This window comes from Orycteropus afer, unplaced genomic scaffold (genome assembly GCF_000298275.1).
Source record: "Orycteropus afer afer isolate SDZICR_OR568_19922 unplaced genomic scaffold, OryAfe1.0 scaffold00096, whole genome shotgun sequence".
NCBI lineage: Eukaryota > Metazoa > Chordata > Mammalia > Tubulidentata > Orycteropodidae > Orycteropus > Orycteropus afer.
Window position 1 is genome coordinate 8,230,190 of NW_006921683.1, and position 23,185 is coordinate 8,253,374.

General features: G+C 39.1%; 1 protein-coding gene across 1 annotated transcript in view; it reads right to left on the minus strand.

The window, feature by feature from the left end:
• The window catches only part of RGS7 (regulator of G protein signaling 7), a 566,544-nt gene that overhangs the window by 27,377 nt on the left and 515,982 nt on the right, over nucleotides 1-23,185 (minus strand). Inside the window, exon 8 of the mRNA XM_042781200.1 lies at nucleotides 10,200-10,274. Coding sequence (XP_042637134.1) covers nucleotides 10,200-10,274 — 75 coding nt within the window. The remainder of the gene's footprint in view (nucleotides 1-10,199; nucleotides 10,275-23,185) is intronic.

A 23,185-nucleotide genomic window follows, 5' to 3' on the forward strand; every position in this document is an offset into this window, starting at 1 on the left:
GTTGAAACCCACCAGCCACTCCTTGGAAGGAAGATTGGGCAATCTACTTTCATAGAGATACTGCTTCAGAAACCCAAGGAGGGGTTGCTATGAGTTGGGATGGACCCGATGACCGTGGGTTTTAAAGTAGGTGTTATTTTGTTTCCATCTATTTCTCTTTTATCCCTGCTCCTCCTGTTGTTTATTTCCACTTTATTGTTTCATGGTCTGAGATTATTTGTAGTATTTTGATGTTTTTAAATTTATTGAAGCTTGCTTTGTGATCTAACATATGTTCTATTCTGGAGAATGTCCCGTGTGCTGGAAAATAACATATATTGTGCTGTTGTTGGGTAGTGTTTTGCATATGTCTGTGAGGTCAGGTCGTTTGATTGTGTTATTAGATCTTCTGTGTCTTTATTGAGTTTCTTTCTAGTTCTATTCCTCATTGAGAATGGTGAATTAGGGTTTTTTTTGGGGGGGTGCAGTATTGTTTTTGGAGTTGTCTATTATCTAATCAGTTCTGTTGAAGACTGATTTATGTATTTTGGGGCTCTTTCACTGAATGTGTAGATATTTATTATGGTTAAGTCCTCTTGTTTGATTAACCCTTTAATCATTATATAATGTCTTTCTTTGTATATTTCACTAGTTTTTACCTTAAAGTTTATTTCATCAGAAATTAATATTGCTACTCCTGCTCTTTTTTGGTTTCCATTTGCTTCGTATATGTTTCCCATCCTTTGGTTTTTAGCTTATTTATTTATTTATTTTTGTCTGTCAAGTGTCTCTTGTGGACAACATATTGATGGGTCACATTTACTTATCCATTCTGCTATTCTCTGTCTCTTGACTAGTACATTTAATCCATTTATGTTCTGTGTAATTATTGATAAGTATGAATTCATTGCTCTCATTTGTGTGTGTATGTGTGTGTGTGTGTGTGTGTGTGGTGCTGCTGATTTGTTCTTTCCACATATTTTTCTGTTCTGACTTCATTTTTGTCTACGGATTTTCTTATCATTTCCTTTGTTGCTGTTGATTTGTGTTTACAAGATCTTTATGATTTTCTCCTTATTTTATTTTTCTTCTTTTTTTATTTTTGATGAGAAGGTGTGTTAATTTTCTTTGAGGTTACTGTATAATTTATTATTATCTTCCCAAGTTTAAAACAGTCCATGCTTTCTTGATACTGTCTTGCCTTCCTCTGCATTTGAAAATTCTGTAACTCACAATTTAGTCTTTTTGCTTTGTAGTTATTCTTGTTAACAAACTGATGCCTCTGGTTCTTTATTTTCAGTTTTGTAGGTTTATTTAATTTTGGATACTTTTATACCTGTGTTGGTTTCTGGGTTATGTTGTTATGTGTGTTAATCACAGGTGGTTGTCTGTTGTTGGTTCTCTGTCTGAAGAACTCTCTTTAGTATTTTTTGTAATGTTGGTCTGGATTTTACAGATTCCCTTAGTTTCAATTCATTTGGAAATGTCCTACTTTGCTACCACATTTAAAGGACAATTTTGCTGGACATACAATTTTTCATTAGCAATTTTTTTTTTTTTCTTTCAGGGCTTCACATATGTCATCCCATTGCCTTCTTGCCTGCCTGGTTTCTGCAGAGAAACCATGCTTATCTTTTTAGCTCTCCTTTGTAGATAACTTTTGTTTTTCTCAATCAGGATTCTTTCTTTGTCTTCAGTTACATTTGGAAAGATTTATTATTATATGTCTTGGTGACATTCTTTTGCATTCTATTTTGTATGGTGTTCACTGATCTTCTTGAATGCATATCTTCTTGTCTTTAGTAATATTAAGGGTTTTCTTCCCACAAATCTTCTACAATTTTACCTCACATTTATTTTTATAATAAAAATAAAAATACCCTAAGAATTGAGATTTCTATTCTTAACTACCTTAGCTTAATTACTTAAAGTTTTTTAATAAAAGAGTTTATGAAATGTATAGTTTATGAAAAAATGCTTACAAATCAATGTATCTGACAGTTTTAACAGTAAGTTCTTCTCTTTTTTTTTTCCCCCTTAGATTAACTATAATTAGAAAGACTGTTAGTAAAATAATTGTCTGGAGGAAACAAGTCAGAGAGGGAAGCAGAGGAAGAGAAAGAAAGAAAGAGAGAGGAGAGAGAGAAAGGAAAAAAAAAATCTGATGGGATTTAAGCTCAAGTTCCTGGGTACACTCATATCTAGAGTCAGATCTATCACTGCTCACCTTATGGTTTCATGCCACAAGCCAGAACACTCCTCTCTACATTCAATCTAATTTGAGCAGAGTTTCCTTTTACTTTCAGCTTTAATATACCAATTACTTAAACACGTTCATATTACTTGACGATATGAGTAATTTACCATGTTAAATAACACATTAGATGTGCATTTTAGACTTGCACGTTCTGCACATGGACATAAGGAAATGCAAATATTTTATGTATGGTTGGTTGGTTGGTATGTGCCGTCGAGTTGGATCTGACTCATAGCAACCCCTCCTTGGGTTTCCGAGGCAGTATCACTACGGAAGTAGATTGCCCCATCTTCCTATAAACAACAATAATCACTGAATTATTAACAGCAAGAAAATTAGACACCTAATCATGAGTTAGCTAATGATTCTTTCAGAATGTGCACATTCACTGCTAACTATAATATTTAGTACCATCATGTCCAGATGAGGGTCAGAACAGCTTATTGTTTTGAAATAGGGGTGTTGAAGTTACAGGAGGCAATCCAAAGCATAGGTTCAGCCACACATACATAAATATGAAATTGAAATTGAAACATGGCCAGATTGGGCTAATTTCTCTCCAGACATGCTACATGATCATCAAGAATCATCCTTCATATGGATTTGAAGGAACTAATTTTTACCATTTGTATTTTAGTAAAGTATATTCAAATTTAAAAGAGATTTGAGTCTGTGATTTGAACCTCAAATATTTAAAAATGTTTCAGTCAGCTATACATCTAAATCTTCTCTGCACATATTTGATAAGCATGATTGAAATACAACAAATAGAAGAAACATAACATCCCCCCTCAAAATGTAACTCACTGCTGTGGAGTCTGATCCTACTCATAGCGACCCTGCCTTGGGTTTCCTAGGCAGCAGCACTACAGAAGTAGGTTGCCCAATCTTCCTTCTGAGGATGGGCTGGTGGATTTGAACTGCTAGCCTTCTGGTTAGCAGTCAAATGCCTTAAGCACTATGCTACCAGGGTGCACCTTCAAAATGTAAAATAACCCAGAAGGCTGGCAGTTCAAATCCACCAGCCACTCCTCGGAAGGAAGGTTGGGCAATCTACTTCCGTAATGATATTGCCTTGGAAATCCAAGGAGGGGTCATTATGAGTCAGGTCTGACTCGATAGCACATAACAACAACAACAACATTCTTTGGGTACATATACTATTTTATTATTTTAAGGATTTACTTGAGGAAAGTATCAACTGGTTAAAAGTATTTTGTTCTTGATATGACCTATAATTACAAGAAATATTATTGCAGCTGACTCCCACAGAAATGAACAGTGCCTCTCTTTGCTCTGGGCAGTATCTGTTCTCAAAGATTAAGTATGGTACAGCAGTTCAACTTCCTTACCAGCAGCAATAAAAGACAAAGCGTCTATCACACTGCTCAGAGAAGAGCAAAGGACACAGCCCAATTAGCAGTGGACAGCAAAGACAGTTTTCAGAGGCAGTAGGTGGCCTCTGCCTTTCTGGCTAGGGCATGTGATCATACATGGTTGCCTTTCCTAGGGATAAAGCTTTGGAATCATCAAAAGGTGGCAGATCAGATTTTGCTGCTTGTTTTCAAATTATTCATTGAAAGAGTGGTATGACAATTTAGAAGCATAAGCCATCTAAATTCCCTCTGTAACATTTAAGAAAATTATGTAATTGTTGTTGTTAGGTGCTGTTGAGTCAGCTCAACAGAATAAAACATTACCTAATCGTCCCTTCTGACAATATGACCAAAGTAGGTGAGGTGAAGTCTGTCCATTCTCACTTCCAAGGAGCATTCTAGCTATACTTCTTCCAGGACAAATTTGTTCATTCCTCTATCAGTCCATGGTATTTTCAATATTCTTCACCAATATCATAATTCAAAGGATCAATTCTTCTTTAGTCTTCCTTTTCCATTGTCTAGTTTTCACATGCAAATGAGGTGACTGAGAATGCCATGACTTGGGTTAGGCCCACCTTAGTCTGCAAAGGGGAGCTCTGGTAGCGCAGTTCAAACCCACCAGGCACTCCTCCAAAGGAAGGTTGGGCAATCTACTTCCGTAGTGATACTGCCTCAGAAACCCAAGGAGGGGTCGCTATGAGTCAGGCCCAACTTGATGGCACATAACAACAACAACAACAGTCTTCAAAGAGAAAACTTTGCTCTTCAACACTTTAAAAAGGTCTTTTGCAGCAGATTTCCCCAGTGCCATATGTTGTCTGATTTCTTGACTGCTGCTTCAATGTGTGTTGATTGCTGATCCAAGTAAAATTAAATCTTTGACAACTTCATTCTTTTCTCCATTTATTGTGATACTGCTTATTGGTCCAGTTGTGAGGATTTTTGTTTGCTTTATATTGAGAAGTAGTCCATATTGCAGACTGTAGTCTTTAATCTTCATCAATAAATGCTTCATGTCATCTTCACTTTAAGCAAGCAAGGTTGTGTCATCTACATATCACAGGTTGTTAATGAGTCCTTCTCCAATCCAGATGCCATGTTTTTCTTCATGTAGTCCATTTCCTGGATTATTTGCCTAGCATATAGATTGAATAAGTATGGTGTAAGGACAAAACCCTGCCACACACCTTTCCTGATTTTAAACCATGCAGTATCCATCTTTTTCTATATGAATTGCTGCCTCTTGGTCTATGTACAGAACATCTGTCAGTTTGTCATACTATGGGGATTTGTGTATTGATGCAATGCTGGAAGCTATGCCACAGGTATTTCAAATACCAGCAGAGTCATCCATTGTGGACAGGTTTTAGTAAAGCTTCCAGACTAAGATGGACTAGGAAGATGGACAGGATCATCCAATTCTGACAAAAAGTATCTACTGAAAACCTTATAAATAACAGCCTATCATATAGTAACCAAAAAAACAGACCAGTTGCCATTGAGTTGGCTCTAACTTATGGCAATCCCATGTATGTCAGAGTAGAACTGTGCTCCACAGTTTTCAAAACTCCATCACCAGATCTTTCTTATAAGGCACCTCTGGGAAGGCTCAAACCTTCAACCTTTAAGTTATCAGCTGAGCATGTTAACTATTTGCATCATTCAACCATTCATGGGCTCCTTAGCATATAATCAAAACAAACAAACTCATCGCCATCCAATTGATTTCCACCCATAGAGAGCCTCATTGGATTTTGGAGGCTGTATATCTTTATAGATAATTCAGAAACGTTTGCAGCAGTATATTGACAAAGAACTTCCAGAGGTTCAAGCTGGATTCAGAAGAGGACGTGGAACAAGGGATATCATAGCTGTTGTCAGATGGATCTTGGCTCAAGGAAGGGAATACCAGAAAGATGTTTACTTGTGTTTTATTGACTATACAAAGGCATTTGATTGTGTGGATCATGACAAATTATGGACAACATTGAGAAGAATGGGAATTCCCAAGCACTTGATTGTACGCATGAGGAATCTGTACCTTGACCAGGAGGCTGTCGTTCGAACAGAACAAGGGGACACTACATGGTTTAAAATCAAGAAGGGAGTGCGTCAGGGTTGCATTCTTTCTCCACACTTATTCAATCTATATGCTGAGCAAATAATCCGAGAAGCTGGACTATATGAAGAAAAATGTGGTATCAGGATTGGAGGAAGAATCATTAACAACCTGAGATATGCAGACGATACAACTTTGCTTGCTGAAAGTGAGGATGACTTAAGGCACCTACTGATGAAGGTTGAAGGATACAGTCTGCAGTATGGATTACATCTCAACATAAAGAAAACAAAAATCCTCACAACTGGACCAATCAGCAACTTCACAATAAATGGAGAGAAGATTGAGGTTGTCAAGGAATTCACGTTGCTTGGTTCTACAATCGATGCCAACGGAAGCAGCAGTCAGGACATTAGACGACGTGTAGCATTGGGAAAGTCAACTGCGAAGGAACTGTTTCAAGTGCTGAGGAGCAAGGATATCTCATTGAGGACTAAGGTGCACCTGACACAAGCCATGATATTTCCAATCGCCTTGTATGCATGTGAGAGCTGGACAATGAATAAGGAAGACCGAAGAGTTGATGGTTTTGAGTTGTGGTGCTGGTGGAGAATGCTGAAAGTACCATGGACTGCTAAAAGAACTAACAGATCTGTCCTAGAGGAAGTGCAGCCAGAATGCTCCTTGGAAGCAAGAATGTCCAGACTTTGTCTCACCTATTTTGGTCATGTTGTAAGAAGGGACCATTCCCTGGAGAAGGATGTCATGCTTGGTAGGGTGGAGGGTCGATGAAAGAGGGGGAGGCCTTCAAGGAGATGGATTGATACGGTGGCTGCGATGATGGGCTCAAGTATAGCAGGGATTGTGGGGCTGGCGCGGGGTCGGGCAGTGTTTCGTTCTGCTGTGCATGGGGTCGCTATGAGTCAGAAACGACTCGACGGCACTTAACAACAACAACAACAACAACAACAAATCTTTATAGAAGTAGATTGCCCCATCTTCCTCCCACTGAGTGGCTGGTGCATTTGAACTACTGACCTTCTGGTTAGCAGCCAAATGCCTTATCAACTATGCCACCAGAGCTCCTTTAGCATATAATAGAGACTTGTTAAATCTACTGAATAAATCATTCCAGTTCCTAACGAAATATGAGCTAAAATAGGACTTAGGGTCCTATAATCTTCTATGTAAAATAACACTATTATCAGTAAAGAGTCTAACAAATTCAGCACTACTGATTATGAGAAGCTATATTTATCAATAGTGAGAAAATCCATACACTCCAATTGTTGAAAATGAGGGCATGCATGTAGCATTTTTCAGAACTTTGTCTCTGTTAAATTTCAGTGCTGTAGCTCTGCAGAGATGCACTGTAATTCCACTATTTATGGATTCATATGAAATTACACCACAGCTTGGACAAATAGACCTAGAGCTCAATGATTCCATCTCTTCACAGTGATTCATTTTTTTTTTTTTCATAATTAGATAAGGGCTGATGGTATATGAAGAACAGCATTGCTAACTAGTGCTTTTCAAACTTTCAAAAAGAACGATCCCATATGAAGCAGTGATAGGCTCTCAATACTGAATATAGTGCTAAGAAGTATAACTGATTACTTTATTGTATGTTCTATCTTGTAAATTCATTTGCTTTGGGTAAAACAGGACACACAGTAAGTAACTTCAAAATTCAGAAAATAGTTGGAGGCTGCTTGATGTACTTTTTAGGGAGCTAATAACATTTTTTAATCTTGTTGCACAAAGCCAGTCCCCAGTGCACTCTGTATGTGCTTGTGAGCAGAGGATGAAAGGAGCGAAGTGGGCCAGCCCAGGAGAGAAAGCATGTGGGGACAGGCTTTCTTTTTGTCTTGTTTTGCTTTGTCTCAGAGAGGTCCGAAGGGCAAAAGCTTTTGAATGCTGCATCTTAATGGGTTTTGTAGTTCTCTCCCAGTGGCTTTTTTTATCCTAACATCAAGAGAAACTCCTTAAAAGAAAGAAAACATTCTTGGAGCACATGGGGCCTTTGAAGGTGACGCTATAGTTCTAGGGATAAAGAAAAGATAATATGAAATAAAACTACAAGAAAAAAAAAATGTTTAGTGTCAACTGCAGGGACATAGATCCTGGAAAATGCTATGGTTACATAAAGAAAAGGAGCCTCTTGGTGGTACAGATGGTTAAGGCAAAAGGTTGACATTGAACCCACTCAAAGATGCCTCTGGAAGGAAGACTGGGCAATCTACTTCCATACTGATACCACCTTGGAAACCCAAGGAAGGGTTACTGTGAGTTGGATCTGACTCAATGGCAGTGAGTTTGGAAGCGATGCCTCAGAAGATAGGCCTTGAGATCTGAAAACCCTATGGAGCAGTTCTACTCTTTATACTTGGGATTCCATGAGTTAAACTTGGCACAATGGCAACTAATAACAACACATTAAAAATAAATAAATAAATAAAATTATGTCCTGAACTGTATACCCGCTGCCGTTGAGTCAGGTCTGACTCACAGCGACCCCTCCTTGGGTTTCGGAGGCAATAACACCACAGAAGGAGATTGCCCAACCTTCCTTCTGGGGAATGGCTGGTGGGTTTGAACCAGCAGCCTTCTGGTTTGCAGTCAGATGCCTTAGGCACTATGCCACCTGAGTCCCTGAACTGTGTGGAATGCTTCAATTCAGTATTTTCAACCTGTGGGCTCAGAGTGATGTCTGCAAACTATAAATTCTTATGTTCATCATGCATTTTTTAATGGAATGAATAGAAATGACTCTATCCATATTACTATAAAAATCAGGTCGATACCTCTTACTTGAAAGCATTTGCAAAAGGTTATTTTAAAACATCACTAATTTCAGGATCACTTCCTAAGCCCATTCCCTTCAACATTTTTTCATTTAACAGACACTAAACATACAGCTTCAATTATATGGTCAGTTCGTCATATTGTGGTGGCTTGCTGTGATGCTTGAAGCTATGCCACCAGTATTTCAAATATCAGCAGGATCACCCATGGTGGACAGACAGGTTTAAGTAGAGCTTTCAGACTAAGACAGAATAGTAAGAACAACTTGTTGGTCCACTTCTGGAGAAATTGGCCACTGAAAAAAACATGGTGCAGGACCCAGCAATGCTTTGTTCTGTTGTACATGTTGTTGTTGTTGTTATATGCTCTCAAGTCAAACCCGACTCATAGCGACCCCTCCTTGGGTTGCCGAGGCAGTATCACTATGCAAGTAGATTGCCCAACCTTCCTTCTGAAGAGTGGCTGGTGGGTTTGAACTGCCAGCCTTCTGGTTAGCAGTCAAGTGCCTTAGGCACTATGCTACCAGAGCTCCCTCTGTTGTACATAGGGTGTCTATGAGTCAGAATTGACTCAATAGCACCTAACGATGGCATCATACAATCAGAGGACACCTGGTGGTGCAGTGGTTAAAGTGTTTGTTGTCTAACCAAAAGATTGGTAGCTTGAACCCAATAGCCACCCCACAGGAGAAAGAGGTGGCAATCTGCTTCTGTAAAGATTATAGCCTTGGAAACTTTATGGCATTCTACTTTGTCCCATAGGGGCACTGAGTAGGAATTGACTCAACAGTACTGTGTTTGGATTTTTGGTTTTATTATATGGTTTGCAAAAATTCTGTGTTAAAAAGACATTCTCATACTCGATAAATAAACATATTTTAAATGTCCCTTTTTCTTCAGGCTTTTCTCTAAAATGCCCCTTCTCTCATCCTTATCACTTTTTCTCAGATAATTTCTACCTTCTTTTCCTCATCTCATGGGCTGTGTGAGCAACACTCTTCTCTGCTGATGGCTCTTCCTGGAGGGCAGAGGGGGAAAGATCTTTCCCTTCCTATTCTCTTATCGGGAGCTCTGGTAGCATAGTGGCTAAGGCACTTGTCTGCTAACCAGACGGCTGGCAGTTCAAACCCACCAGCCACTCCTCTGAAGGAAGGTTGGGCAGTCCTACTTCTGTAGTGATACTGCTTTGGAAACCCAAGGAGGGGTCGCTATGAGTTGGGTTCGACTCGACGGCACATAACAACAACAACAATATTCTCTTATCAGAGTAAGACAGCACCACCTATGGGTCTTGGGGCCAGAAATGTTAGAGAATTAGGAGTTCCTGGGAAGTGCAAATGCCTAAGCACTGGGCTACTACCAACAGGTTGGCAGTCTGAGTCCATCCAGAGGAGCCTCAGAAGAAAGTCCTGGTGATCTGCTTCTGAAAGGTCACACACAGACTTGAAAATCCTGTGGGACACAGTTTTACACTGATCAATATGGGATTGTCATGAGTCAAAATCAACTGAATAGCAAGTGAAAAATTTTTTTCTGAGGAGAGAGAGATAGGAGACCATGGCATAAAGTCCCAAGTGTTCTATACTGAGCATTAAGGAAAAGCAGGAATGATACTAATAGACATTCCATGAAATAGGAGAAAAAAAAATTTTAATGACTTAATGTCCTGTAAAGGGTGTCACTCATTACCAAGATCTGCACAACAAATATCATTTTACCTTCCGGGTTTTGTGTGGGTTTCTCATTCTGGATGACTTCTTAATGTCCACTTCAGTAGTATTTACACATCCAGGCTGGAAATGTAAAAGCAGAGAGACATAAGAATCTTTGAGTGTGAGGTTTCTGTGCAGTGCATTTCTTTGGAGGTGAATGACTTGCTCTCTAGAATCTGAGCAAATGTCATGACAACAAAAGTTACTGACAGTTCTTTCTAAACTATCATAGTCAATTTTTTTTAAAAAAATTATTGTGGTGAAGGTGTACATAACCTATACCATCTTAACAATTTCTACATGCACAATTCAGTGGCAATTATTACATTCTTCAAGTTGTGCAAATATTCTTGCTATTGGTTTCCAAATCATTCCTCTACCATTAACATAACCTCAATGTCCCCTAAGAAGACTATCTTTCCCTCTAACCCTAATAAACTTTGGTTTCTATATATTAGCTTATAATATAAATATAAGGGAGGCCATACAGTATTTGCATTTGTATGACTAACTTATTTCACTCAGCATAATGTTCTCAAGGTTCATCCATGTTGTGGCATTCATCAAAACTTTATTTCTCTTTATGGCTGAGTAATATTCCATCATATATATGTACCACATTTTTTTCACCCATTCATCTGCTGATGGACACATGAGTTGTTTCCACCTTTTGGCTATTATGAAATGTGCTTCAATGAACACTGGTGTAAAGTTTTGTGTTTGCTTTCCTGAACTGCCATAGGCATTTTTATCAGCAATAAATAGATTGGGTCCTTGTAGTCCTCACATTATAACCTACATTATTAACGATTCCCAGAGAAATAGGAAAAATAAATACTTGGGCTTCACATACGTAAGTGGGTGTTTATATTTATACCTGATAAATCAACAGATTTACAATAAAGGTCTCCCAAGACTAAGTGAAGTGATACCCCAACTGGTCGCTTCACTCAGCCTCCCTCAGAGGGTGCCCAATATGCTCCAACATGACACTGATATTATATGGTTGTTTTCTTTTCCCAAGTTGGAGAACTAGAATGGCCTTCCGTTGAGTCAGTTCAAACCCCAGCATGAATTTCTTACAGTGATTGTGAAATCCACATACTGGGGATATTAGTTTTTCATAGACAGAATGGGCAATGCAGTTTGTGTAAAATGAGGAAGATGAAGAAATTGATATTCAATACACCATATTTATTCCTATAAATTCCCAACTGACTTTACCTTCTCCTTTAGGCAGGTGAATCATTTTAAATTAGTGTGGCTGAAGGAAAGTGATTCTCAATTTGTCAAATTGATTGAGGAAATGACTAGCTTTCAGTTGTACAGAAACAAACAGGAATAAAGCTTCTTTCATATTTTGAAGAGGAGATGGGGAAAAGAAAGGAGAGAGGAAAGGAAGGAGAGAGAGAGAAAGAAAAGAAAGAATGAGGGATAGGAAGAGACGAGGGAGAGAAAGGAAGAAGAGGAAGTGAGAGAATATGAATCAGGAAATGGAGAAGAGACTAAAACAAATATATAGGATCTTAGGTGTAAAAAGAATGTCAGTTATAACTTATCCTGTAGAAGTAGCAGGAAGCTAGTGATTAATGAGATGGGTTGTGTTTCCTTGACTTTTAAGTTTCTGGTACAGAATTTAGGCATCTTTAGTCTTAGCAAAAAGCATCATGTACATTGTTCAATTTCTCTATTTCTTCCAAAGACTGCAAGAATCTCAAACCATCAGCAATCCTTAAATGTGACTCCAGAGGCACTATGACTGAGGAAAGTGGCTTTTGCAGAGTTGGATATGTTTTGGGGTAGGGAGGACAAAAAAGCACCAATTTGTGTGATTAGAGAATAATCAGAGAATTAACTGGTCTCCACAGCCACTGGCAAGCAACAGGGATTAAGTCTTGTATAAAGAGGACATAGAGCATTTTCCTTAAAAACCCTCTCCTGATAAGGACAGCCATTGTGACAAAATTACACCATAATATCATAAGGGAGAAGGATGTAAATGAAGGAAATGTTTTTTTCTTGATTTTTTTTCCTGCAAAATTTATATGAAAAATATATCAGGCATTCCTCAGTGATATTGTCAGTTCAGTCCCAGACCACTGCAATAAAGCTAATATTGCAATAAAGTGAGTCACACCAATTTTTTGGTTTCCCAGTGCATATAAAGGTACATTTACACTACAGTAATCTACTAAGTGTGCAACAGCATTATGAAAAAGTTTGAAATACTGTGAAAATCACCAAAATGTAACAGAGAGACACAAATTGAGCACATGCTGTTGGAAAAATTGCACGGACAGGCTTGCTTGATGCAGCGTTGCCACAAACCTTCAATTTGTAAAAAACAAATAAACAAACAAACAAAACCCTCAGTATCTGTGAAGTGCAATAGTGAAGCATAATAAAATGAGGTATGCCTGTATACTACACATACATATAAACATTAAATAAATTATAAACTTGGCTTGCATATTTTGTTAAGAATGAGAGTGGATGGTTTAGTACTGTGGTCTGTTTGGCTATGTAGGAGCTAGGGAAAGTACCTCCTGGCTGAACCTTATTTATTCAGTGACACTGAGCAATCCATGATGTAATATGGATTTTGGCTCAAAGTAAAGAACAGCAGAAAGATGTTTACTTGTGTTTATTGACTATGCAAAAGCATTCAATTGTGTGGATCATAACCAATTGTGGATAACATCGAGAAGAACAGGAATTCCAGAACACTTGATTGTACTCATGAGGAACCTGTACACAGACCAGGAGACTGCCATTTGAACAGAACAAGGGGATACTGCATGTTTTAAAAACAGGAAGTGTTGGCCAGGGTTGTATCCTTTCACCATATTTATTCAATCTGTATGCTGAGCAAGAAAGCTGAGAAGCTGGACTATATGAAGAAGAATGTGGCATTAGGATTGGAGGAAAGCTCATTAACAACTTGAGATATGCAGACAACACAACTTTCCTTGGTGAAAGTGAGGATGACTTGGAGTACTTACTAATGAAGATTAAGACTACAGTCTGCAGTATGGATTACACCACAATATAAAGAAAACAAAAATCCTCGCAACTGGAACAATAAGAAGCATCACAATAAATGGAGAAAAGATTGAAGTTGTCAGACTTCATATTGCTTGGTTCTATAATCAATGCCAATGGAAGCAGCAGTCAAGACATCAAAAGACATATTGCATTGGGCAAATCTGTTGCAAAAGAACCTACACTGGTGAGTAGCAACTGAGGTCTTAAAAGCTTTTGAGAGATTATCTAAGATGCAGCTATTGGCCTCCTGTTGTTGAAAGCAAATAAGAGTACAAAAAAAAACAAGGTTATTTGGAAATAATCAGCCCTAGGATATGATGGACCTCAAGACCAGAAGAACTAGATGGTGCCCAGCTACCAATGCCAACCACTAGGGAAAGGATCAAAACTGGAGATCCTGTATAGAGTGGGAGGAAAAACATGGAACAAAAACACAATAATGACCAGAATTACTAGTTGGATGGAGTCTGGTGGGACCCCTAAGACTATGGCCCTGGGATACACTTCAGGCCTGGGATGAAACTCACTCCCAAGGGCTGGCTCTTAGCCCAATAGTAATCAAGACATACACGCAGATCACTCAACCCTGGGCGATGCACTCACATACTCTACGGAGATACATCCCTTGGAGCAATTGGTTATGGAGCACCAGAGGAGCAACATTCACATGAAAGAAAAGCAGGACACACAGGAGTGCATAACTAAGAAGGGCACAGGGAGGGGCTTGGTTATTGGGAAGGGAGAGGAAGAGAGTGGATTAGGGTTGGGTATGGTAATTGGGAAGTGAAACCAAATGTCCATGAAATGTTGAATGTAAAACAAATTCTGCTCTGTAAATTTGCACCTAAAGCACATTTAAAAAAAAAAAAAAAAAGACCTTTTTCAAGTGCTGAAGAGCAAAGATGTCTCCTTGAAGACTAAGATGTGCTTAACCAAGCCATGGTATTTTCAATTGCCTCATATGCATGTGAGAGCTGGACAAGGAATAAAGAAGACCAAAGAAGAGTTGATATTTTCGAGTTGTGGTGATGGTGAAGAAGGCTCAAAGTACCATGGACTGGCAGAAGAACACACAAATCTGTCCTGGAAGAAGTGCAGCCAGAGTGCACCTTGGAAGTGAAAATGGCCAGACTTTGCCTCACCTACTTTGATCATGTTGCAAGAAGGGACCATTCTCTGGAGAAGGGTGCCATGCTTGGTAAAGTGGAGGGTCAATGAAAAAGGGGAAGGCCCTCAAGAAGATAGATTGACATAGTGGCTGCAGCGATGGGCTTACATATAGTAGAGATTTGGAGGCTGGCATTGGACTGAGCAGTGTTTCATTCTGTTGTACATTAGGTCACTATGAGTCGGAGATAACTCAACAGCACATAACAACAAAAACAACTGAGCAATTCACCTAAAGCCTCTGTCTGATTGATAAATATCTGACATTCTGATTTAAGTTTTCTGTGGTATTTTTTAAAAGAACTCAGTGAATTTAATTTGCAGTCAGGGTTCACTACCAGTGATCTAGATGTAACAAAGCTAATGTTTTGAGAATATGATGTGTTTTCATTTCCTATTAGATTTATATTTCCATGCCACTTTTCATGCTTAAGGCAGAGCCATTAGAAAAAGGTACAGGAGATGCTCAAATTCTTGTAGCTCCTATTGATACATTAAGAGCCAAGCATGACAAGGCAGATAACAGCATATGTCATATACATTGTGCAGTGAGAATAATTAGGACATGGTGGTGTAGTGCCTAAGTCATTTGACTGCTAACCAGGAGGTTGGCGTTCAAACCCACCAACCACTCCTCGGAAGGAAGATCAGGCAGTCTACTTCCATAGAGATACTGCCTTGGAAACCCAAGGAGCGGTTGCTATGAGTCGAAATTGACTCGATGGCAGCGAGTTTGGTTTTATTTTTTTATCTTTTTTTATGGTATATAGTAAAGAACAAGCATGTCCCTTTGTGATCTGGAGGAAAAGAGAAATCAAAGTAAGATGCAGAGTTTAGTGAGTGCCTCACTTCTCTCAGGAAGAGAACTGAGTGGGGTGGGAGGGAGAGATACAACACCTAGATAAGAGGGTGCCTGCGAATGTGCACACTCATGCACTCACGTAGCTAATCTCCTGCCTCTGGAGGAAGCCTTACAAGTGATCACATTCAGTAGGAATCCCTATAATAGGGCAAGAGTTAACAAAAAAAGATGAGCCTGAGATAATGTTTCTAGGGACCAAGGATTTGTTGTGTGCCTCAACAAAGGGCACAGAGGTTCTAAGACTGAGGGATAGAAGTCTGACATTGGGACAAAGGTCACATGGGAATGGATTCCCATGCCTTTAAGCAAATTGCTAGGCTATTTGCTACAGCACTGAGTGCAGATGATGAGCAGACATCTTTTGCAGTACTCATGGAGACAGACCATGCTGGCCTCTTTAACACAGAAATCAACAATGACTCAGAAGATGCCCTGTGGGTTCTTTCACCCTCTCTCCACAAGATCACAGAAACAATCAAAAGTTATCCAAAACATTTGTGGATTGCAGTAGGGAAAGTGGGGGAAAACTGAAATCATGACCATTAAAAAGTGACTAGGTTATTGAAAGAGATGATTTCAATTACTGCATCATGCAAGTTAACACATTGGAACCTATTTTTCAAATAGGTATGTGAGGAACAATAACATCTAAGAAGTCTGAATTAGTTGAAATGTAAAAATTGTTTCTCACTAAGCTATAATTCTAAATAAATCTTAATACTTGGTGAGGTTTTTTTTTATTGTGGTAAAAATGTATATGGCAAACATTTGCCAATTTAACATTTTTTACACGTACAATTCAGTGGCATTGATTAAATTGAACATATTGTGCAACCATCATCCATATCTACTGCCAAATTTTCTATTACCTGTGTTCATTTAAAGGTGCTCTGGTGGCATACTGGGTGAGACATTTGGTTGGTAACCAGAAAGTCAGGGTTCAAACGTGGGAGGAAGATGAGACAATCTACTTGCATGAAGATTTACAGCCTTGGAAATGCAATATGGGGTACTATGAGTCAGAATAGAATCAACGGCTATGGGATTTTGTTTGTTTGTTTTCATTTAATAGAGAATTCACACATACTTGATGCTTCCTAAACAATGATTTCTCTTCCCCACCTCTAGGTAGAATAATTGCCCAATGGTTAACTTTTTTTTTTTTTTAATTTTATTGTGATTTAGGTGAAAGTTTATAGAGCAAATTCACTTTCCATATAGCAGCTCACATACACTTTGTCTCATAACACTGACTGTCATTTCCCACAATGCAACAGCTCCCCTCTCACATCCTTCCCATAGTTACCTCCTCCCTGTGTCTTTCTCTCCCACGTACTCCTGCCCCCCCCCCCAGCTGTCTCCCTGTGCATACACAGCCCTTTTATTCTCCCATGATTGATCTCTCAAGGAAGTGTATCTACCTAATGTAAATGTTCAGCTCATATGCCTGTCTTTTGTTTGGCTGGAAGCTACAGGAGTGGGTTCAAGTCCAGACCTGAAGGGCAGCTAGGGGCCATAGTCTCAGGGGTTCCACCACGCTCTATTAGACCAGCAAACCTGGTCCCCCCCTTTTTTTTAAATTTTTTTAATGATTTTGAGTTGTTTTCCACACTGTTCTCCCACTCTATCCAGGATCTCCTACAGAGATCCCCCTCCAAGTGGCTGACAGTGGTAGCTGGGCACCATCTAGTTCTTGACTCATAGTCATATAGGCTGAGGATGTCATGGTGTACCAGTCACTTGGACTAATTATTTCCATGCATCTTTGGTTTTCTTCATTGTTCTTTGCTCTGGATGAGGAGAGACCCATTGTTGAATCTAGGTAGTGGCTTGCAAACTTTTAAGATCCCAGTCATTACTTGTCGAAGTAGGATGTGGAACAATGTTTTTGTGTAGTTATGCCAATTGAATTTGATGTCCCCTGTGACTATGGTCCCGAGCCCTCAGGTCCAACTACTCACTCACTCTGGGTAGCTGACTGTGGCCAAGAAGTGACTATAACCTTGTCCATCAGCTCTCATATATACTTGGGAATTCTTACATAACATACAAATACTCTTGTAGAAACATTGTTTGCCAATCCTATACATGGTCATGGGCACACTCCCCCCTGTATAGACATATCAAACAGTCCAGCCAGGAGCTCTTGTAGCATAGTGCCTAAGGCACTTGACTGCTAACCAGAGGCTGGCAGTTCAAACTCACCAGCCACTCCTCAGAAGGAAGGTTGGGCAATTTACTTCCTTAGTGATACTGCCTTGGAAACCCAAGGACAGGTCATTATGAGTCGGGGCCAACTCAACAGCATATAACAACAACAACAACAATAGTCCAGCCTGTCCACCCATCCATCCACGTGAATATCCATGTTTGCCTAACTGACAACACAGTATGTGCAAAAGTGTTCATCTTTGTTGTCCGTATTTCCCATGAACCTCTCTGTGTCTTCCTCTTCCTCAACACCACTGGGTTGATCATATACATTTGGTACATTGCCCTTCTCTTCATCCAAATCAGTACTTGTCTCTGCCTATCTAACATTGTTCCTTCCCTTCCCCTCACAACCCTGGTAACCAACAAAGAAAATTCCCTTCCATATATATAAAACTTTCTTTGACTTTTTACAATAATTGGCTAATACAATATTTGTTATTCTGTGATTGACTTATTTCACTCAGTATAATGACCTCCAATTCATCCATGTTATGTGGTGTTTTGCAGATTTTATGTTATTCTTTAGGGTTGTATAGTATTCCATTGTGTGTATGTACCATAGTTTGATTATCCATTCTCCTGTTGACGGGCATCTACGTTGTTTCCATCTTTTTGCTATTTTAAATAGTGCTGTGATGAACATAGGTGTGCACTTTGTTTTGTCCTGGTTCTCACTTCTTTAGGATATATACCTAGTAATGGAATAGCTGGGTCAAATGGTATTTCTAATTCTAACTTTTTAAGGAATCATCATACTGCTTTCCACAGTGGTTGTATCATTTGACAGTCCTACCAGCAGTGTATGAGAGTCCCAATCTCTCCACATCTCGGCCAGAATTTGTTATTTTCTGTCTTGATGAATTTTGCTACTAGTGCTGGGCATTGTTGTTTTGATTTGCATCACTCTAATGGCTAATGCTGGCATAGTGCCAAGGCATTTGACTACTAACCAGAAGGCTGGTGGTTCAAACCCACCAGCCACTCCTCAAAAGGGAGGTTGGGCAATGTACTTCCGTAGTGATATGACCTCAGTAACCCATGGAGGGGGTCACTATGTGTTGGACCCAACTCGATGGCAGTTGAGTTTGGTTTTTTGGTTTGGAATGGCTAATGATCATAAGCATTTCTTCGTGTGTTTGCTGGCTGCCTGAATATCCTCTTTAGGGAAGTGTCTATTCATGTCTTCTACCCATTTTTTAATTTGATTATTTGTCTTTTTGTTATTGAAGTGTTGGGGTTTTCTATAAATTCTAGAGATAAGTGCCTTGTGAGATAAGTCTTGCCAAATATTTTTTCCCAATCTGTAGGTTCTCTTTTGACTCCTTTGGAGAAGTTTTTGGAAGTACATCAAAATAATTCTTTAGAAGGTCCCATTCATCTAGTTTATCTTCTGCTGTTTGTGCTGGTTTAGAGCACATACAGCTTCCTAGAGAACATTGCCCCAACCCTTCAAAATATTGCCACCTAGCTGGCACCAAATTGTGTTTTCAGTAGGCCATTCCATCATTCTATCAAGCCAGCTGGTTCTGGGTGATGGGGAACATGGTGATACCAGTGAATTCCATGAGCACAGGCCCATTGCCACACTTCATTTGCTGTGAAGTGAGTCCCTTGAGCTGAAAAATGCTGTGTGGGATAACATGATAGTGTGCATTGAAGGCAAATCCATATCCAGAATAAGGATCTGTTCTAGTGAGAACAAAATTCTGTCCTTTCCATGATGGAAGTGGTCCAAGGTAATCAACCTGGCACTATGTTGCTGGCTGATTACCCTGAGGAATGGTTCCATATAGGAAGATAGTCAGGAAGATCAGGATGTGGAGCCTGTAAATTCTATTCAATCTCTCCCATCTGAAGGGATTACTATAAACCATTATCACTTCCACCTCTGTTTGATGGGATTAACCCAACTGTTCCTGCTGGATCATTGCCTGAGGTAGATGTCAAGGAAGACATTGCTGAATGTTCTCAGGAACTTCCGTAACCACCTGTTGTTGTTGCTGGACCTATAACTAAAGTTAAGTCCAAGTGAGCCCCAAAAGGTGAAATATAAAGTGTGACTGAGGATTTGGTATGCTACACCCGAAAAGACCTACTTGATTTTGGTAACATGTACAGACAGAAACCTGGAGAATTTGTATGGGAATGGATTTATTAGATTAGACACATAGAGCCAGATATGGAGAGTCCAGAGGACATGCCTTTCACCAGTACAGTGAGGAATAAATTTGTGAAGGGAGTCCTAGCATCCTTGAAAACTGCTGTGATTGCTATTTCATGTAATCCAGATTTGACAGTAGGAACTGCCCTAATTGAAGTAAGACACTTAACTACAGTGGGGCTGACTGGATCCTGTGGACAGCAGAGTTGAAAGAGTAATCTGAATACTCTGACTTGTGTGGAATTATGGCATTGGCTACTTAGGCATGGTATTCCCAATAATGAAACACATGGCAAACCTACTAAATATTTACTTGATCTGTATAGACAGAAGGCTTCTAGGTCATGTGAATAGCAGCCTAGATTGAATCACTAGAACACAGAGTCACAAACTTTCAATCAATTCACTTTTAGGAACTTTAGGAACTGCCCTAATTGAAGTAAGACACTTAACTACAGTGGGGCTGATTGGACCCTGTGGTAGAAGGGGCCAAGTGGCAGCATTTAATTGACAAAGGCAAGGTGGGGTGCACAGCAGAGTTGAAACAGTAATCTGAATACTCTGACTTGTGTGGAATTATGGCATTGGCTACTCAGGCAGAGTATCCCCAATAATGAAACACATGGCAAATCTACTAAATATATATTTGATCTGTATAGACAGAAGACCTCTAGGTAATGTGAATAGCAGCCTAGATTGAATCGCTAGAACACAGAGTCACATCCTTTCAATCAATTCACAGACTTGAGTCTGTTTACAGACCCTCAACCCCTTGAATGAAGAGGTGTCCACATCCCCTTGAGGAAGGACCCCACTCCAGGTACCAAATGTGTTAGGCTGGGTTTTCTAGAGAAGCAAAAGCAGTAAAGCTTCTATATATATCTGAAGAAAGAGAAATACATCTTAGGAAAATGGTTTACACACTTATAGAAGCTGGAAATTCCCAAGTTCTTGGATCAAATGACAAGCTGGAGACTGCCCAACTCAAACAGCTGCAGGGGCTGACAAGCTCAGGGTTGGCAGGCAGTATTACCAGCTATTGACTCCAACAAATGATGAATCCAAGATCTCCAGGTCCAAATGGTGGATTGTTTGCTCATGGACAGTTGTAGGTAGCACAACAAGACCCTGATCCACAGAAGAGTGTCTCTTTGCCCAGGATGTTCATAAATATATTGGAACCAGGCCACACCCCTAGGGTAACTCAAAACATATACATCCAGTCCCTTCATAGGAATAACCCACATCACAATTGCTTAAATCACACAAAATTGTGGTCCAGTCAAGATGACACACAGCTCCAACTATCACAACAAGCATGGTATGTAGATCCCTTACGGTTTCTTGAAATAGTCTTTTGTAGTTGTCTTTGTACAGGTCTTTCGTGTGCCTGGTAAAAATTTATTCCCAAGTATTTTATTTTCTTGGTAGCTATTGTATTATTGCTTATTTCTTTTACAGCAATCTCTTTGCTGGTGTAGGAGCTCTGGTAGCATAGTGCCTAAGGCACTTGACTGTTATCCAGAAGGCTGGCAGTTCAAACCCACCAGCCACTCCTCAGAAGGAAGGTTGGGCAATCTACTTCCGTAGTGATACTGCCTCAGAAACCCAAGGATGGGTTGCTATGAGTTGGGTCCAACTCGATGACACATAACAACAACAACAACAGGATCATAGCATCAGCAAACAGGGATGGCTTTAATTCTTTCTTACCAATTTGGATGCCTTTGATTGCCCTTTCTTGCCTTATTGCCCTGGCTAGGAGTTCCAATACAATGTTGAATTGAAATGGTGAAAGAGGGAATCCTTGCCTGGTTCCTGTTCACAAGTGGAATGGTTTCAGTCTCTCTCCATTAAGAATAATGTTGGCTGTTGGTTTTGCATGTATGCCCTTTATTATGTTGAGGAATGTCTCTTCTATTCCTATTTTGCTGAGAGGTGTGTGTGTTTTCTTTTTTTTTAATCAGGAATGGGTGTTGGATTATATCAAATGTTTTTTCTGCATTGATTGATATGATTATGTCATTCTTTTCCTTTGTTTTATTTATGTGATGGATGATGTTGATTGTTTTTCTAACATTGAAGCATCTTTGCATACCTGATATGAACCCCACTTGGTCATAATGAATTTTTGTTTTTTGGATATGTTGTTGGAATCTATTGGCTAGGATTTTTTTTTGAAGATTTTTACATCTATATCCATGAGAGATATTGGTGTGTACTTTTCCTTTTTAGTGATGCCTTTGCCTGATTTTGATACCAAGGTTATGCTTCATAAAATGAATTTGGGTGGATTCCATTCTTTCCTATGTTTTGGAGTAATTTGAATAGGATTGGTGTCAATTCTCTGAATGTTTTGTAGAATTCTCCAGTGAAACAGTCTGGGACAGGAGTTTTTTTTTTGTTGTTGTTGTTGTTGGTAATTTTTTTATGACCTGCTCAATTTCCTCTTTTGTTATGGATCTGCTCACTTATCCACCTCAGTCTGTATTAGTTTAGGTAAATAGTGTGTCTGTAGAACTCTGTCCATTTCTTCCAGATTTTCAAGTTTGTGGGAGTATGGTTCTTCATAGTATCCTGATATTATCCTTTTTATCTAAATTGTTTCTGTTGTGATGTCACCCATTTCATTTCTTATTCATGTTATTTGTATTCTCTCACTCTCCTTTGTTAAATTTGCAAGTGGTTTGTCAGTTTTATTAATTCTTTCAAAAAACCAACTTCTAGTCTTGTTGATTTTATTTTCTATTGTCTTTATGTTTTCTGCTTCATTGATTTCTGCTCAATTTTTTTTTTATTTCCTTCCTTTTGGTGACTGTAGGCTTTTCTTGCTGTTCCTCTTCTGATTGTCAGAGATGTTGGTTTAAAATGTTGAGTTTGGCTCTTTCTTCTTTTTTGATGTGTGCATTTATTCCATAAATTGGCCTCTGGTCACTACCACTGCTATATCCCAAAGATTTTGGAATGTTGTGTTTCCTTTCTTGTTTGATTCAAAGAATTTCTTAATTTCATTTTTCATTTCTTCTATTACCCAGTCATTCTTAATGAGGTGGCTGTTCAGTTTCTATGTGTTTGCTCTTTTTCTGTTGTTCTTAGCCTTGTTGATTTCCAATTTTATAGCATTGTGATCTAAGAAGATGCTTTGCATTATTTCAATGTTTTTAAATTTATTACGGCTTGCTTTATGGCCTAACATACAGTCTATCATGGTGAAGGTTCCACGTGCACTGGAAAAGAATGTATATTGTGCTGTTGTAGGGTGAAGTGCTCTGTAGATGTCTGTAAGTTCAAGTTGGTGGATTATATTGTTTAGTTCTGTGTCTATTTTTATTTTCCTTCCAGTTGTTCTATCTTTGAAAGTCATGTTTAAAGTCTCCTACTATGATGGTGGAATCACCTATTTGCCTTTTCAGTTCTTTTAAAGTCTGATTTATGTATTTTGGGGCCCTTTCATTGGGTCCATATTTATTATGGTTATTTCTTCTTGTTGACTTGATCATTATATAATGCCCTCCCTTGTCTCTCTCTCATTTTTTTTTTTTT